The 17,697-nt window shown below is 35.4% G+C and overlaps 1 protein-coding gene across 2 annotated transcripts in view; it reads left to right on the forward strand.

The window, feature by feature from the left end:
* Positions 1-17,697, forward strand: part of LOC6034524 (pneumococcal serine-rich repeat protein) — a 70,156-nt gene that overhangs the window by 47,978 nt on the left and 4,481 nt on the right. For both annotated transcript variants that reach the window (XM_038252011.1, XM_038252012.1), the window contains 2 exons: positions 10,264-10,808; positions 17,094-17,524. In XM_038252011.1, the coding sequence (XP_038107939.1) occupies positions 10,264-10,808; positions 17,094-17,524 (976 nt within the window). The remainder of the gene's footprint in view (positions 1-10,263; positions 10,809-17,093; positions 17,525-17,697) is intronic.

Raw genomic sequence — 17,697 nt, forward strand, 5'->3', positions numbered from 1 at the left:
TTCCGGATATCACCATTCACTTGATCTCCCCACCGTGCGCGCGGTTTCCCTGCTCTCCTGCCTGTACCGCCAGCTGGTTCGGCGCGGTCAAAAAGCAGTCTGACAGGCTGGCTCTCGTCCATTCGGGCGACATGACCGGCCCACCTGAGCCTCCCGATCTTCGCATGGGTGGCGATGGTCGGTTCTTCAAGAAACGCGTGCAGTTCGTGGTTCATGCGTCTTCGCCACACTCCGTCAGACACCTGCACTCCACCGTAGATCGTTCGTAGCACCTTCCGTTCGAAAACTCCAAGGGCACGTTCGTCCTCCTGCCGCATCGTCCTGGTCTCGTGGTCATAGAGGACTACCGGTCTAATCAGTGTTTTGTACATCGTCAGCTTCGTGCGGCGTTGCACTCGATCCGATGTGAGGGTCTTCCGTAATCCGAAGTAGGCACGATTCCCAGCAAAAATACGAGTCCGGATCTCTTTGTTGGTGTCGTTGTCGGCGGTTACCAGCGATCCTAAGTACACGAACTCGCTCACCTCCTCCAACTCATCACCATCCACAGTTAGAGGGGTGAGGCTTGGGGGGCCGACATCCTTCGAACCCCTTCCTCTCATGTACTTCGTCTTCGTCGTATTCATGCCAAGTCCTACACGCCTTGCTTGTACCTTCAGTCGGGTGTATACATCCTTCACCGTCTCCAGGTTCCTTGCCACAATGTCGATGTCATCGGCAAAAGCAAGCAACTGGTAGGACCTGTTCATGATCGTGCCACTCGTGTCAATGCCCGCTCTTCGAATGATGCCCTCAAGAACGATGTTGAACAGCGAACAGGATAAGCCATCACCTTGCCGCAGCCCTCGACGTGATCCAAAGGGTTCCGCTAAATCCCCCGAAACACGCACGTGACACATCACACCATCCAAGGTAGCCTTGATCAGCCGAATCAGTTTATCCGGAAATCCGTTCTCGTGCATGATCTGCCATAGCTGCTCGCGGTCGACTATATCATAGGCTGCCTTGAAGTCGATGAAGATGTGATGTGTGGGCACGTTGTACTCACGACATTTCTCGAGGATCTGTCGGAGACAAAATATTTGGTCCGTGGTGGCGCGCGCGCCAGTGAAGCCCGCTTGGTAGGGCCCCACGAATTTCCTTGCATGGGGTAACAGCTGACGGCAGAGGATCTGGGAGAGGATTTTGTAGGCCGCGTTAATAAGCCTGATGCCGCGGTAGTTGCCGCAGTCCAGCTTATCGCCCTTTTTGTAGATCGGGCACACGACACCATCCATCCATTCCTCCGGTAGCTTCTCCTCCTCCCAGATCTTGGAGATCACGCAGTGAAGCGCCCTCGCCAGTTTCTCTCCTCCATATTTGAAGAGCTCACCGGGTAACCGATCCTTGCCGGCAGCTCTGTTGTTCTTCAGCTTCCTGATGTCCCTCTTCACCGTCTCTAGATCAGGTGCCGGGAACTGTTCATCAGCTGCGGGCGCTCCAAGGTTGACTCCAACGCCGTCTCCGTCCGCTTCATCGCCGTTGAGGTGCTCGTTGGTTGTATCAACAAAGTTCAAAAAAGCAAAATATAGAGAATTTTCTCTGCTTTTCAAACAATTTTTTTTCAATAGTGGGCAAAAATGTGCACTAATTTTAAAAAATGAAAAACGGTGACTAATTTCTTATTTTTTATTGATTTTACATCGAAAAATGAAGTTAACAGATTTTTGCGACCAATATTTCGATTTTTGAAAAATTTGTATGTAAAATAATATGGACAAACTTATGACGCAAAATGGCTTCTTTGGGCATACCGAAGGCACCAAAAAAGTTTCAGCCTGATTGAGAAATCTGAGAGAATTGCTCAGTAATTTAGAATACAATGTACAACGCATTTTAAGCATTAAAAAAAACTTTTAAATCTTTGCAATTTTTTTTTGAATTGTTGAATAATTGAATTATTCACAGGAACTGCATCTAATTCCAGCGTGCCTCTAATGTTGGCAGGTCAGAACTTTGACATTCAATTAAAGCTAATTAAAAGCGTTTTCAACTGAAATCAAGTGGTAAATAGCTCAATAAGAAGTGAGCAAGCAAGTTTCTATCAAAAGTTTTGCAAAATTAGTTTTTTAAACAGAGAAAATCAGCAAATAGGATGGAGTTAGGAGCGAGTGCCTAACCTGCCATACATACGAGAATTTCCCCTACATTCTGCTAAAACGCTCAACCATACTACAAAAGTTTATTTGTAATTTTTTTTTTTGCAATTGTTTGAAAAAAAAGCAGGCTTTGAAATGCATCATGGTCATCATGGTGGTGTCTTCAACATAGCTGCAGTTCGAAAAAACTCATAATTATTTCTGCAAAGAAAGATTTCATTAAACACCCTAATCGTGAACCACCCTAATTTTTATGGAAACTATTGATCCGATTTATAATGTAATAAAGTAAAACTCGCGTGGTTTTTTTTTTCATTTTTTTAAACAAAAAATCTATTCTTCTAATTAGATATTGCGACATAAAATTATGTGTTTTCAGCAAAGTTGCTTAGATTGGCATACATTATCAACCTAAATTAAATTTCCAAAAAATATTCTTGAAAAGCTAGATGTCGGCAAATCCAATTTTCATTTAGTTTTGTAATCTGGAAATCAGCGACTCATGTATTCCTTATTTGTTTTTTGATTGCTTGGATTCCTTATTTCATAGGGTTTATTTTCGTAAATTCCAATAAAACTCAACAAATATTTACTACGCAAAATAAATATTTTAAATCTTCAAAATGTGTTCTGGGATTTAGTTTTTAAAAGTCGGTATTCTAGTATAAATTGGCTATTTAATTCTGAATATTTCAAATTTTTCACAAATGGTTATTTGAATTACATGTCTTAGTACAGGTTACACTCCCCTCTACCGCGAGATGACGAATCCTGATCCTGTTTAATCATGTTCTCTCACGTTTGCTGATAACAACTACACCCTCTGGCTTCCTTCTGACGTGATAAATCGCGAGCAGAGACATCTGTTCTGAGCTGGGCAAAACTCTCTCTCTCTTCTCAGAACGAAACGTGTCTGAACTTGTTTCGAACGCAGCAGGGCCTACTTGGATTGCCTGGACTCGATTAGAGTTTGGATGGCGTGTTATTATTGTATACATTTCGTTATTTCCGTTTGTGTTTGCGCATCATCATCATCAGAAGTAGTAGCAGAAGTAGCAGTGGCAAGGAGGAGGAGGTCCTCATCATAATCGTCGTCGTCGTTAGTATTGAATTTCTCTTGAAATGATGATCCACTTACAGCTTGACAAGGACCAGCCGCTTTCAAACTGTTTTGTTATATTTTTTTTGAGAGAAAATTTGAACCTTGAACTTTGAATCGAACAAAACATTTAACACTCTCATAATTCCGGGAAATCTCATTTTAGATCATAATTATAATTCCGCCCACAGTCGTCGCAGACACACTAATCAGCATTCAAGAGGAGTCGTTCGGGGAAAAACTTGACTTTCAATAATTGTGAAGTTTTCCTTTTGATATCGGTGGTTGGCAGTAAATTCCAGTAAATTCTGTTGCTGTAACCACATCAGCAGCCAGCCAGCCAGCACCAGACAGATGATTTTGTTCTGGTGGTGCTGTTGTGGTAAACAAGCCATCGGTGCAAAAATTCCCCGAACTCTCTGGCGAACCAATTTTCTCTGGGTGGCGTTCCGCAAAAGTGGGGTTCAGCACCACCACAACGGCAGTAGCAGAAGCAGCATGTTCTATGCTGTTTGTGTCTGGTGGAAAATTCAAACAATTAGGAGGTTGGCCGGGTTTTGCTACTTGTGGCATTTTGAAGAAGAACAGAAAATTTGAAATTAATTCGCTGCTTTTTTTGTATTTAAGGGGTGTTTAATAGAAATCATACAATTTTGTCATCTATATAACCGTGGAAACCCATTCGTTTTCCGATTACTGATTCAATCGATGAAGTAACTTAATATCTCAGGATCGTTGATTTGTCCTTGGCATCCCTGCAGATTTTGTTTTCCGAAAAAATAAGGACTGTAGTAATGTAATACCTTTAACGCTTTTCCCTCGAATAAAAATCATGGTAAAAGAAGAATGTTTGCACTTGCTCGTTCAAAGTTCGAAAGGGGGACTTGTTTGTGAGCAAAAGCATAATTGAGAAGCTTTTTGTAAAGAAACTGTTCCGTATACTGGGAATTGTTTTGAAATGAAAACATAAACTCAAGATTGGTTTCGTCGGAATTCGCTTGGGTAACCAACCTCTTTCCGCCTCTCTTACGAGACTAGATTTCCCGGACTTTCCCGGATAGTTTCCGCATCAAAGCTTTGACCTCTTGTTTGATGAGATTCGGCTGAATCGGCGTTGAGCTCGATTGTATCGGGAGCCGAATTGTGAGTGTTCTGACTGCAGGAATCAATATTTCAAAAAGTGGCGAGGGGCGTTTCTTACGAAGCGAAAGCTTCATTCGGCGAAAACTAATTTGAAATTGCAAACCTCTTACGGTGAAATTCAGCATGTTTAACGTTGGCATTGTATAATTCCGCTGGAATTTGTTCGAACGCAGTGAAAAATACACTTCCCGGAATGTCAACGTTTATGGGGACGACTGCTTTCGCTTAAAGATGATTCTTTACAAAACATGTATGTTTACATGTAGTATGGTAATTTAGACTGATTTTAACAAAATATTCGTGTTCGTTTGCTGATTCAACTTCATTTTATTAATTTAAAATTTATTTATTTTTTGCATTTATTTTCATAACATTTTTGCATTAACTAAAATTAGAATAACAATATTTTGAGTTTTCTCACGGCAAAAAATTTCAAATTTCACGGCATGCCAATTTCAAAACATTGAAATTTTACGGCAATTTCACGGTACTCTAAAATCTGCATAAACTTAAATGTGTTATTTATGAATGATTGTTTAGGCCGTTGCAAATATTTTTCAAAGTTTAAGCCTCCACCCCCCATCAAAACCGGTTCGAAAAATCAGGAAAAAAAATATTTTTTCAAAAAAACTTCAAAATTTTAAAAGAAATAGAAGTCTTACCAACTTAAAATAATTAGAAATGCATTTTTCTGCGTTTAAAATCATATTTAGCATGTCTGGGATCAATCAAACGTATTTGGATTTTTTGTGAAATTCAACAAATAACTTGGATATTTTGTAAAATGCACTTTTAAATACTTGTTTCATTCAAATGTTGAGACCATGGCATTTTTGCATTTTTTATGAGCAATTTGACAGCAAATAATTTCCAATTTCGAGGCATTTCGCGGTATTTATAAAATTTCACGGCCGAGGACCAATTTCACGGATTACGCGGCTTCCCTGAAATCGCAAAAAATCATTAGACCTAGTGATGTTTATTGTGTGGAAATCTAGTCAAAAATGATTTTTTTGCAATTCCGTTCACTTTTTACTTTTCCTGTCATTCTTGAACGACGAAATGGCCTACTTTTCTGTACCAACAATAACAGAATCAAATAGCAACAGTTTTCAAAATAAATGCTGAAAAGTTCTACTTTTCAGCACTGAAATGAGTGCTGAAAAATGAACTATTCAGCATTTTTTTTAAAGTAATATTTTTCAACAATTATTTTTGATTTGAATGACTTATTGACAAAATACATAAACATTTGACTTATAATTTCACTCAAAGGGTGTTTTCGGAATTTTCAAAAAATGTTGTATGGAACTCGTTGCAAAACTTGATTTTTTCAACACTCGGTGAACCTCGTTGGATAAATGTACGACTCGTGCTGAAAAAATCTTCTTTTGCAATTCGGAAAAACACTTTTTGAATGAAATTTTATGTCAGTCATCCATGTGTAAGGTAAGTAAATTTACCGTTCAAATCAGAAAATATTGTAAATGTTAATTGTTGATACTATTGCTGAAATGTTAAACTTTTCAGCACCAGGTATTAATTTTCCAATCTTTTATTTTTGGTAGAGGAAAGAATGCCGTTTCGTCGTTTAAATGACAAGAAATGAAAGGTAGTTTCACGACGGAAATAAAACAAAAATATATATTTTTTTAAAATCGAACTAAAACCCTAAAATAAGGCGTCTTTTGCGCCTATGTTTTGATAGTGATAAATCTAGTACCAAAGTCATACATTTTTGTAAAAAGATTATTTTTAGAAAAAAAAATTCTAAAATATTGTCATCCTAAATTAAAAAAAAAATTAGATGCAGAATCCAACTTGCCGTTGAAAGTGACATTACACTTTTCTAGATAAAGTGCATTAAAAAAATTTACAATTGAAAAAACTGTATATACACAGAAAAAGCGCGCAAATGTGTTACATCATAAATGATATAATAGTAGTTTATGCAACAAGTTGCAAAAAGAGGATTTTTTCAGCACGAGTCGAACATTTATCCAACGAGGTTCATCGAGTTGGATAAATACGAAGAGTGCTGAAAAAATCAAGTTTTGCAACGAGTTCCATACAACATTTTTTGCAATTCCAAAAAACACACACTGAGTGAAATTTTATGTAAAATTTTCATGTATTTTGTCAATAAATCGTTTAAATAAAAAAAATGTTTAAAAGTGTTACTTTTCGAAACAAGTGCTGAAAAGTTCAACTTTTCAGCACCCATTTGAGTGCTGAAAAGTAGAACTTTTCAGCATTTATTTTGAAAAGTGTTGCTATTCGATATTTTTGCAATTCCGTCGTGAAACTACTTACTTTTCCTGTCATTCTTGAACGACGAAATAGCCTACTTTTCAGTACCAAAAATAACAGAATCGAATAGCAACACTTTTCAAAATAAATGCTGAAAAGTTCAAATTTTCAGCACCCACTTGTTTCAAAAAGTAACACTTTTCAACATTTTTTTGATTTAAACGATTTATTGACAAAATACAAGGGTTTCCAGAAGCGTTTATTACTTGCCAGTCTGCCAATTAATTACTCAAATTACTGGTCCAAAATGATTAATTACATAAATTACTTAATTACTTTTCACTACGATAAAAAACATTTAATTTTAATTTAAGTATTCATTTCTACGGTTCTGAACTAAATTATTTATAAATAGCTCATTCGATAGCTCTTCTAAAAATTATGCTGTTTATTATATTTTTTTTTGTACCAATCTGGATATTGTGAATTATAATTTTAATTGAAAATAGCTATAGGCGATCAAACTTTAAAAATGCCCCCACAAGAGGACGCTGAAACTTTGGGTGATGTTTACATTATATCTTACAGCGAATTAATTGGTTTGAAATTTGGAATTGTTTTATTTTATTATAAAATTGACATCATTTCAGGTAAAAAATAAGTAGCTCAATTGCTATAAACAATAATATTTGTTTTATTGCCAATTTAACCTGTTCATTATCTGATTCGAAATTCCATTATGTTTCACGTTTCAATCAACCGTACCCTTATCAATCAATTGCAAAAGAAGATTATTGAAGTCGTGCTTGTCAACAACATACTGTACTGTTTTACTTCAATTTTGAGTTTTAATAATTAATTATTAATTTAAAATTGTATTCAGTTTATTGCAAGTTTATCGAAGTTGTTTGAAAAAAGGCCCCCTGATTTTTCGAGCCAAACATAAACTTTGACAAATATTTGCAGCGGCTCTTCATGAAAATTGTGAAATTCATCAAAATAACGTTAAGTTTAAAATTTTTTTCAACATTGGTTTGACATTACTTTGCATTTTTTTTCTCAAGCGTATTAAAAAAATCCGTTACTGAAAATACGGATTATGTGAAATGTGACAATTACATTGGATTTAATTTGTGCATCTGAATATTAGTCGATTTTAATTTCACTGAGTTTGATTTTTAACATTTGTCTCAGACATATTTGGAAATTTTTCGGGAAAATAGTTTAGCTCTTTAGAGAGATAAGGACTGTCAATTTCTGCTGATTATGAAAAAATATAAAAATTGTATTTTTTGTATTATTTTTGATAATTTTTTTATTATTTTCAATATTTTTTTAATTATTTTTAATATACTTTTATTGATTTTTAAATTGCTATCACTTGAAAAATTGTTTTTAAAAATGATAATTCACTATTTTTTTTAATTATATGATCCACATAAACTTTTTTTGATAATTTTGACTGCCTATTAGAAGGAAAAGCATAAAAAATTAATCAATTCTAATGTAGTTCTTGCAAAACAAAAAAAACATATTTTTGTAATTACTTAATGTAAATGAATAGATTTCGGATTCACTTAACATTTTTCACTGGGTAATATATGATGGCGTTGCCTTTTGTTGTTAATCAGCTTCTATAAACAACAACTAAAAATAAATTTTAGGAGGGTTTTAGGAGAGAACTATGGCAAATTAGGCCTTCTACATACAGAGCCAGTCTTTTTTAATCTTTATGTTTCAATCTTATTTGAAATTAATAAAATACTGTTATAATAGATTATATGTAAAAAGTAAATAGTTTCGTAGAAGAAGTACAATAAAAAAAATAATTACTTAAATTGCTCAAAAATTACTTAAATTACCAATCAACTACATTAAATTACTCTAATTACCATAAATTACTAATTAATTAAAGAATTACCTAATTACCAGCTAAAAATCAAAGTAATTATTAATTACTTGCCAGTCCGAGGCCTTGCTGGAAACCCTTGACAAAATACATGAAATTTTGACATAAAATTTCACTCAGTGTGTGTTTTTTGGAATTGCAAAAAATGTTGTATGGAACTCGTTGCAAAACTTGATTTTTTCAGCACTCTTCGTATTTATCCAACTCGGTGAACCTCGTTGGATAAATGTACGACTCGTGCTGAAAAAATCCTCTTTTTGCAACTTGTTGCATAAACTACTATTTTGTGTGTAGGAAAAGTACCACATTTTTTTCTACAATACTCCTTCATGATCGAACCTGCATATATGCTGGTCGCTGAGATAATTTCTTATAATGTTCTCGTTTTGTAAAAAATGTTTTTCTCAGTGTTAGTCAATATTGAAACTAATGTGAAATTGTTTGTTTTTTTTATCAGTCCTGATAAAATTTTTAAAAAGAACAAAAGAGAGAAATTTCTCCTATTTTTTCATCTCATGTTTCAAATCAGATCTATATTTCTGAGATATTTCAAGTTGCAAGATGAAGGGACTAACTTTGCCACATTCTGTTACTTTTGTATCATTTTTGTAATTGTTGGGTTGAAGATATCGTAAATCCGATTAAATAATCTGTTGTACATATCTTGAGAATTTTTGTTGTATAAGTATGAGCTTTTTTGGGGGTTATCCATTTATCACATTGTTCTGATGTGATAAATGGATAACCCCCAAAAAAGCTCATACTTATTCGAAATTGCGAATTGCGAATTGTATAAGTATGAGCTTTTTTGGGGGTTATCCATTTATCCAGAACAATTCACAAATGGTATTCTGATATCTGTTTTTGGCCACTGGTCATTTCTCGGGATTTTGTCCCACAATGAATCATTTTGTATGGAAAAGATAATTCTCATGATTTAATAAAGTTATTGAAAACAAATTGTGGAAAGTTTATGAAGATTCTGCTAGTTTCTTCTTTGGACTGGATACAACTAAAATTAAGCGATGATTTTTGGATTTTAAATATTTGGACATTTTGATTTTGTTTAAATTAAGGCCGTAGATTATGTCCTTCACTCTTGGGACAATGACTGTCAATGATGGTTGTGTATTGTGGGTCGGGAAATAGTGAATTAAAATTAAAAATAAATCATGTTGCTTCTACAAACAATACAACGAAAACCATTTTTTGATTGATGCATTCTTAATCAAGATTTGATTTTTTTTCCTATAACAAAAATGGCCGACCGAGAATGAAATAACAAATAATGAAAGATTATCGCGATTCCCCAGAGAAAACTGGTCAGCTTTGGCACAAGCGTTAAAACTTCAGCTCAGCTTCCGGGAATCCGTTGATGAACGGTGCCGTTTGTCCCAACCGTGCAACCGTGTCCCTTTCCGCGTGCGTCCCATCAGAAATGCTAATACCGAACCGTTGCGTTTCATAGTATTATTTTTACTTTCATCAGCCTTTTTTGTTGGTGTTGTTGTTGTTGTTGGGACGCAGAAAAGTTCGTGACGATACGGTGCGTTGCGTTCGGGCTCTTGGTTCGCCGCTCAAGTTTTCACCCGAAAAAGCTTATCGCTGGGAACAAGCACCATCACCGAGAGCGACCGCACATTCCCGGAAGTGTCTTTCTCCGACGACGCCGATGATGGTCCCACTTTAATGAGATTTTTTTCTCTTCTCTTCTTCTTCCCCAGAATCGACGACGACGACGACGGCGAAGGTCGTGTCAGCGGCAACAAACCCGAAATCATCCGCCACCACATGCTGTCGACAGCCTCCGACGATGACGACGACGCCGACTCCGACGCCACAACAGAGCTCGACGACGACGACGCTGCTCAGTTCGCTCACATCCGCCGGCAAGAAGTCACGCGGCTGCAAGTGCTGCCGCGGATCTGCCAGCTGTGCCAACAACAACAACAACAACAGTCAACAGCAGTCGAAGAGTGGTTCGAGTTCCGTGGCGGCCAGCAGCGCATCCTCGACCGGGGCCAAGTCGAAAAAGGGCAACTGGGGACTCAAGTTCAACTGTGCCAAACTGAGGGGAGCCTCAAAGTCGTCATCGGCAGTGGCGGGAGCTAGTGGTAGTGGTTCCAGTAGTAGTAGTAATAGTGCGGTTCCGGTGGCGGCGGCGGCGACTACGTCCTCGGCGGCACCGATGGCAAGCAGCAGTAGTGCGACGACGAGTTCGATTATCGGGGGTGCCACCGGAAGGTTGCTGAGGAGTGAATCGGAAAAAGTGAGTGCGGTAGAATTATCATGATTTGTGTTTTGCTTAGTATTTTGAATAAACTTTGAACACTGTTTAAAAACTAAGAGCCATGCGTCTCCATTGTTTTCAGACAGTGGAGACGAATGGTGTTTTATTATATGTTTGGTTCAGTTTATTTGCATTACTGATCTTTAAAATAATAAGTATTTTAATTCTTTTGGTTTTCAAAGAAACCTACAGTGAGTCAAATATTTGTCCGTACCCCCCCGTACGGAAAATGTTTGTGATATAAAAGTACATAAAATTCGACTAAAGTGCCATGTTTTGTACATCAATCGACGCGGCAGAATGTCCTCTTTAAGACACTGTCATTGGATTTGCAAAAAACTTTTTCTTAAAAAATACAAAAATAGTTTACTGAAAAAAGTCAAAATAAGAGGTCAAATAATTGTCCGTACCCCTTGTAAAAGTACAAAATCTGATCGATTTAAGTGAATTTATCTATGAAATGTTGTTTCTGTGTCAAATACTAGTACCTTTAGCCAGTTTGTGACAACTTTGAACTTCTGATAACTTTGTTTAGTTAGTTTATATTAAAAATTGGATTAAATTTAGTTTTTTAAAGTAAAACTTATCAAAACATAAATTTATAAACAACTATTTTTATAAAATTGCTATTTTATGTTGTAAGAGTCTCTATTTAACAAGTTTTAACAATATTTGTTCGAAATATACATTGTTTTCATCTTTTTATTGACATTTTTCGACCAAAAATACTGTTTCGGAACAATACCGTTAAACAATCCGGATTGTCCCGGAACCGGTTTAACCCCTCGGAGGAATTTTGTGGTGGTCAGATAGAGGAAAAAACCCACCTCTTGCAATTTAAAGCATCCAATTTCGTCCACTATAGCCCGATTACGAGTCCCTAGTCTGAAATTTGAAATTTTCAAATTCCCCAAGCAAAACATTCTGTCCCAGGACGGTACAAAAATTCTCAGTACGGAAAGTGAAAATTTCAAATTTCAGACTAGGGACTCGTAATCGGGCTGTAGTGGACGAAATTGGATGCTTTAAATTGCAAGAGGTGGGTTTTGTCCTCTATCTGACCACCACAAAATTTCTCCGAGGGTTAAACCGGTTCCGGGACAATCCGGATTGTTTAACGGTATTGTTCCGAAACAGTATTTTTGGTCGAAAAATGTCAATAAAAAGATGAAAACAATGTATATTTCGAACAAATATTGTTAAAACTTGTTAAATAGAGACTCTTACAACATAAAATAGCAATTTTATAAAAATAGTTGTTTATAAACTAATATTTTGATAAGTTTTACATAAAAAACTAAATTTAATCCAATTTTTAATATAAACTAACTTAATAAAGTTATCAGAAGTTCAAAGTTGAGCAGTTCTCTACGGAATCGGTCTTTTTTCTTTAATTTTAATTTTTGTATTTTTTAATCCGGCTGAAACTTTTTTGGTGCCTTCGGTATGCCCAAAGAAGCCATTTTGCATCATTAGTTTGTCCATATAATTTTCCATACAAATTTGGCAGCTGTCCATACAAAAATGATATGTGAAAATTCAAAAATCTGTATCTTTTGAAGAAATTTTTTGATCGATTTGGTGTCTTCGGCAAAGTTGTAGGTATGGATATGGACTACACTGAAAAAAAATGATACACGGTAAAAAAAAATTTGGTGATTTTTTATTTAACTTTTTGTCACTAAAACTTGATTTGCAAAAAAACACTATTTTTATTTTTTTTTATTTTTTGATATGTTTTAGAGGACATAAAATGCCAACTTTTCAGAAATTTCCAGAATGGGCAAAAAATCTTTGACCGAGTTATGATTTTTTAAATCAATACAGAATTTTTCAAAAAATCGAAATATTGGTCGCAAAAATTTTTCAACTTCATTTTTCGATGTAAAATCGAATTTGCAATCAAAAAGTACTTTAGTGATTTTTTGATAAAGTGCACCGTTTTCAAGTTATAACCATTTTTAGGTAACTTTTTTGAAAATAGTCGCAGTTTTTCATTTTTTTAAAATAGTGCCCATGTTTGCCCACCTTTGAAAAAAATATTTTTGAAAAGCTGAGAAAATTCTCTATATTTTGCTCTATTGAACTTTGTTCATACGACCCATAGTTGCTGAGATATTGCCATGCAAAGGTTAAAAAACAGCAAAATTTAAGTTTTCTAAGTCTCACCCAAACAACCTACCATTTTCTAATGTCGATATCTCAGCAACTATAGGTCCGACCTACAATGTTAAAATATGAAACATTCGTGAAATTTTCCGATCTTTTCGAAAAAAATATTTTCAAAAATTTTAAATCAAGACTAACATTTCAAATGGGCGTAATATTGAATGTTTGGCCCGTTTGATATGTTAGTCTTGATTTTAAATTTTAGAAAATATTTTTTTCGAAAAGATCGGAAAATTTCACGAATGTTTCATGTTTTAACATTGTAAATCGGACCTATAGTTGCTGAGATATCGACATTAGAAAATGGTGGGTTGTTTGGGTGAGACTTAGAAAACATAAATTTTCCTGTTTTTTAACCTTTGCATGGCAATATCTCAGCAACTATGGGTCGTATCAACAAAGTTCAATAGAGCAAAATATAGAGAATTTTCTCAGCTTTTTAAAAATATTTTTTTCAAAGTTGGGCAAACATGGGCACTATTTTAAAAAAATGAAAAACTGCGACTATTTTCAAAAAAGTTACCTAAAAATGGTTATAACTTGAAAACGGTGCACTTTATCAAAAAATCACTAAAGTACTTTTTGATTGCAAATTCGATTTTACATCGAAAACGAAGTTGAAAATTTTGCGACCAATATTTCGATTTTTGAAAAATCTCATAACTCGGTCAAAGATTTTGCCCATTCTGGAAATTTCTGAAAAGTTGGCATTTTATGTCCTCTATCAAAAATAAAAAAATTAAAAATAGTGTTTTTTGCAAATCAAGTTTTAGTGACAAAAGTTAAATAAAAATCACCAAATTTTTTTACCGTGTATCATTTTTTTCAGTGTAGTCCATATCCATACCTACAACTTTGCCGAAGACACCAAATCGATCAAAAGATACAGATTTTTCACATATCATTTTGTATGGACAGCTGCCAAATTTGTATGGAAAATTATATGGACAAACTAATGATGCAAAATGGCTTCTTTGGGCATACCGAAGGCACCAAAAAAGTTTCAGCCGGATTAAAAAATACAAAAAAAATCGAATGACCGAAATCTCAGAGAATTGCTCAGTTGTCACAAACTGGCTAGAGGTACTAGTATTTGACACAGAAACAACATTTCATAAATAAATTCACTTAAATCGATCAGATTTTGTACTTTTACAAGGGGTACGGACAATTATTTGACCTCTTTTTTTTACTTTTTTCAGTAAACTATTTTTGTATTTTTTAAGAAAAAGTTTTTTGCAAATCCAATGACAGTGTCTTAAAGAGGACATTCTGCCGCGTCGATTGATGTATAAAACATGGCACTTTAGTCGAATTTTATGTACTTTTATATCACAAACATTTTCCGTACGGGGGGGTACGGACAAATATTTGACTCACTGTATTTCTTAATTGTTTTTTTTTTTATTGAAAATATCAAAATGCATTTTCTATGTAAAAAGAAGGCATTTTGTCTCATAAGTTTTTTGATAACAATTGGCTTGTATTTCAAAAAGGATACTGAAATACTGAACTCCAAATCTAAATATGAGCTTGATTAAGGGACTATTATAAAAATTGTGTATTTCTTAATTTGCATTCTTTGAAAATACATATCTTTTAAAATATTAAGGATTTGTTTTGAAAAAAATATGATAAGGCTGGTACAAATCTTATTTATAGTTTTTGTCTGGTTCTAAATTTTACAGAAAAACTTTCCAATTTTACTTTCAAAAATGTCTTTTGAAAAATATCATGTGTTTTTTTCAAACTTTTTCAAAGATCTTTTTTTCAAGAAATCAAACTTTGCCGAAATAAAAACGATTTTTTCCGCGTTCTCATTTTTTAAAGTCATAACCTACAATTTTTTCGAAGATACCAAATCGATTAGAAAATCCCTTCTCCAGTTACGGGTTTCCGAACGTTTTATTAGCACTTTTTTTAGGACAGTTCCCAAGTTTGTATGGAAAGTTAAATAGAGTAACCAATGATGCAAAATTATTTTTGGACATATTGAATCGATGGACTATGACAGGGATGCTCAAAATTTTGGCCCTACGAGCTGGAACTGACTTTTCTGGTGCAGTGGCGGTCCGGAAAAAAATATTGAATAATAGTTCTAAAGAAAATAAATTAATAAACTAGCATTGCAAATAAGATAAATATATATGTAAGCTCATTTAAAGAAAAATAAAACTCTCATAAATGTGTTCATTTGGTTTATTTTTATATTTAATTGTTTCCAATTGTATTGTATTTTTTATTAAGAAATGATTAGAAATAAATGTGCCGTAAACTGGGGTGACTTTGATAGCCCGGGGTGACTTTGATAGGATTTTCAAATGGCCGTCAAATGAATATCTAAACATTTTTGAGAATTTTGAGTATGTAAGTATTAAGGGATAGCTTATTATCGAAAATATATGCAAAAATGGTACTGTTATATTGGATGTATCAAAATTAGTGGCCAAATCAAATTTCTATCAATGTCACCCCGGGCTATCAAAGTCACCCCAGTTTACGGTTATCAATTAATTCCAATAATTTCTAAATAAAAAAATGTCACAAGAAAACAAAATTATCTTTTGCGAAAAAATATGTAAAACAAAGTTGTAAAAACAGAAAAAAATTACATTAACAGTTTTACTGCGTTTACTAAAAAAATTGTTTTGAATTAATTTGAATCAAAAATTTTTATTTCAAAAAAGACAAAAGCAAAATCAAAATAATTCGTTGAAATAAATTTTGCACAAAATATGAAACATAAAAAAAAAATATAATAAAAGCCAAGTTTTTTTTTCTCGTTGTCTTTTCAAAAGTAGCTCTTTTATTTATTTTTTTCAATTTTTATGTGACAAATTGCCTTGTAATAGAATCTATTGCCCTCATTATAATATGCAACTTTGTCGAAGACAGCAAATCGATAAGAAAATTAATTAATTTTATTTTTTTTTCATGCCAATGCCAATTTTGTATGGACAAAAAGATAATACAAAATTTCTTCTTTGAGCATGCGAAAGGCGTCCAAAAACATTCTGCAAGATTAAAAAAAAACAACAAAATCAATTTAAAAAACGGCTCATTCTGCTCAAAAACAATTTTGATTTACTCAACCTTACTGAAATTCATTTCAATAATTCCATAAGCACTACTCATACATTGCAATTATTCAAAATTTTAAAGAGGCAAGCTTTTGATAATTGTTACAATGATAATTTTTGTGAAAGGCAGTTTCTCACCTTGTGAATGACGGGATTTTGATTTGATGTTTTGTGCATGCTTTGATAACGCCTACTTTGACAAGAAAGCGAATTATAATAAACGCACTCGACTGAACAAACCCGTTTTTTTTCAATATTTTTCTTGCGGTTGGGTCGAAACCCCTATTCAAATTGTAACCTTTGTAAAGGTCACAAAATGCTTTTCATTTGAGATATTGCCAACTGCTGGAATTTTATTATGATTTCCACTTAATACCACAAAAGTGTCAACCACAGCGAAAATCAACCTCAAGCAACATTACGTTCTCAATTACATTGTTTTTCGCCAAAAAGATAACATTAATTTTCGGGAATTCCCGTTGAAATCCAAGATTTTTCGCTCCAATGGCGTCGTCGTTTCGCGTCCTTTCGGGAAGTGCAAAATTTTGCGTGCGCGCGTGTCCTTTTTCTTCCCGGAAGATGGTCGGTCCGTCGGTCGTTTGGGCGTCACAAAGTGAGATTTCCCTCAAAGTTGCGTTTGATAGGGGAAAGAGTTTTTTTTATCTGTTTAATGAATTAGATGGAATTGGGGGGTGCGAAAATGGGTTTTTAAAAGTGGGAGGAAGATTTGCTCATGACGTGCTGCGATATCTGTTATATTTTTTCGGAGCATGGTTTGAAATTCAAAAATACCCTGATCCGAACGGGGAATTTCACTCTAATCCAGTTTCGCAGCTAAATCAAATTTTCCGGAAGGACACGGTCCGTGTGTAAATTGACCGTTCTGCAACTCAAACAAATCTCCGGTCTAATCTTGTTTTACTTTGAGTTTACCCTGCACACTGTGTGGGGCGGTCATTCCGTTGAAATTCATAATAATTCCCCTTCTCTCTCTCTCTCTCGCGCGCAATTTCAGGTGGATTCATGCGTTTGTACCGCGTACCGCAAAGTGGACGACATTCCGGCAATCCCCACCAGCAACGGATATCCGCTGTCGGCGAGTTCGTTGGCGCTGATGCCACATCACCACGCGGCGGCCGCACTGCACCACCACCATCACCATTTGGAGGCACCGACGTCGGCATCCAACGGCGGTCCCGGCGGCGGTGGAGGAACGGCGGCAGCGGCCACTAATCAACCGCATCAGCAGCAGCAACAGCAGAACCACGCATTCCTGTTCCCGTCGGAGCATCACGGGCATCACCATCCGGGCACGACCACGACCATCATTCACCGCATCGATGGCAACACGGCCCAGGCGCTGTACGGCAGTTTGGGCGCCGGTGGCCACCACGGAGGCAACTCGGTGATTGTCGTTTCCGGTGCCGGCATGTTCGACATCTCGAGGTAAATTTCGCTGGAACTAATTAGGAGAAAATGTATTTTCCGGGTTCCGCGAAGTCGCTCTGGTTCTGCGCACTGCGCGGCAACCCGCAAAATTCTCGCGAATCCCGTCCCCAAAGTGTCACCTTGAGCCCGGGACTAAAAGTTACCAAATTTGTCTTGCTCCCTTCCAAAAC

The sequence above is a fragment of the Culex quinquefasciatus genome, chromosome 2 (assembly GCF_015732765.1).
Source record: "Culex quinquefasciatus strain JHB chromosome 2, VPISU_Cqui_1.0_pri_paternal, whole genome shotgun sequence".
Taxonomy (NCBI): Eukaryota; Metazoa; Arthropoda; class Insecta; order Diptera; family Culicidae; genus Culex; species Culex quinquefasciatus.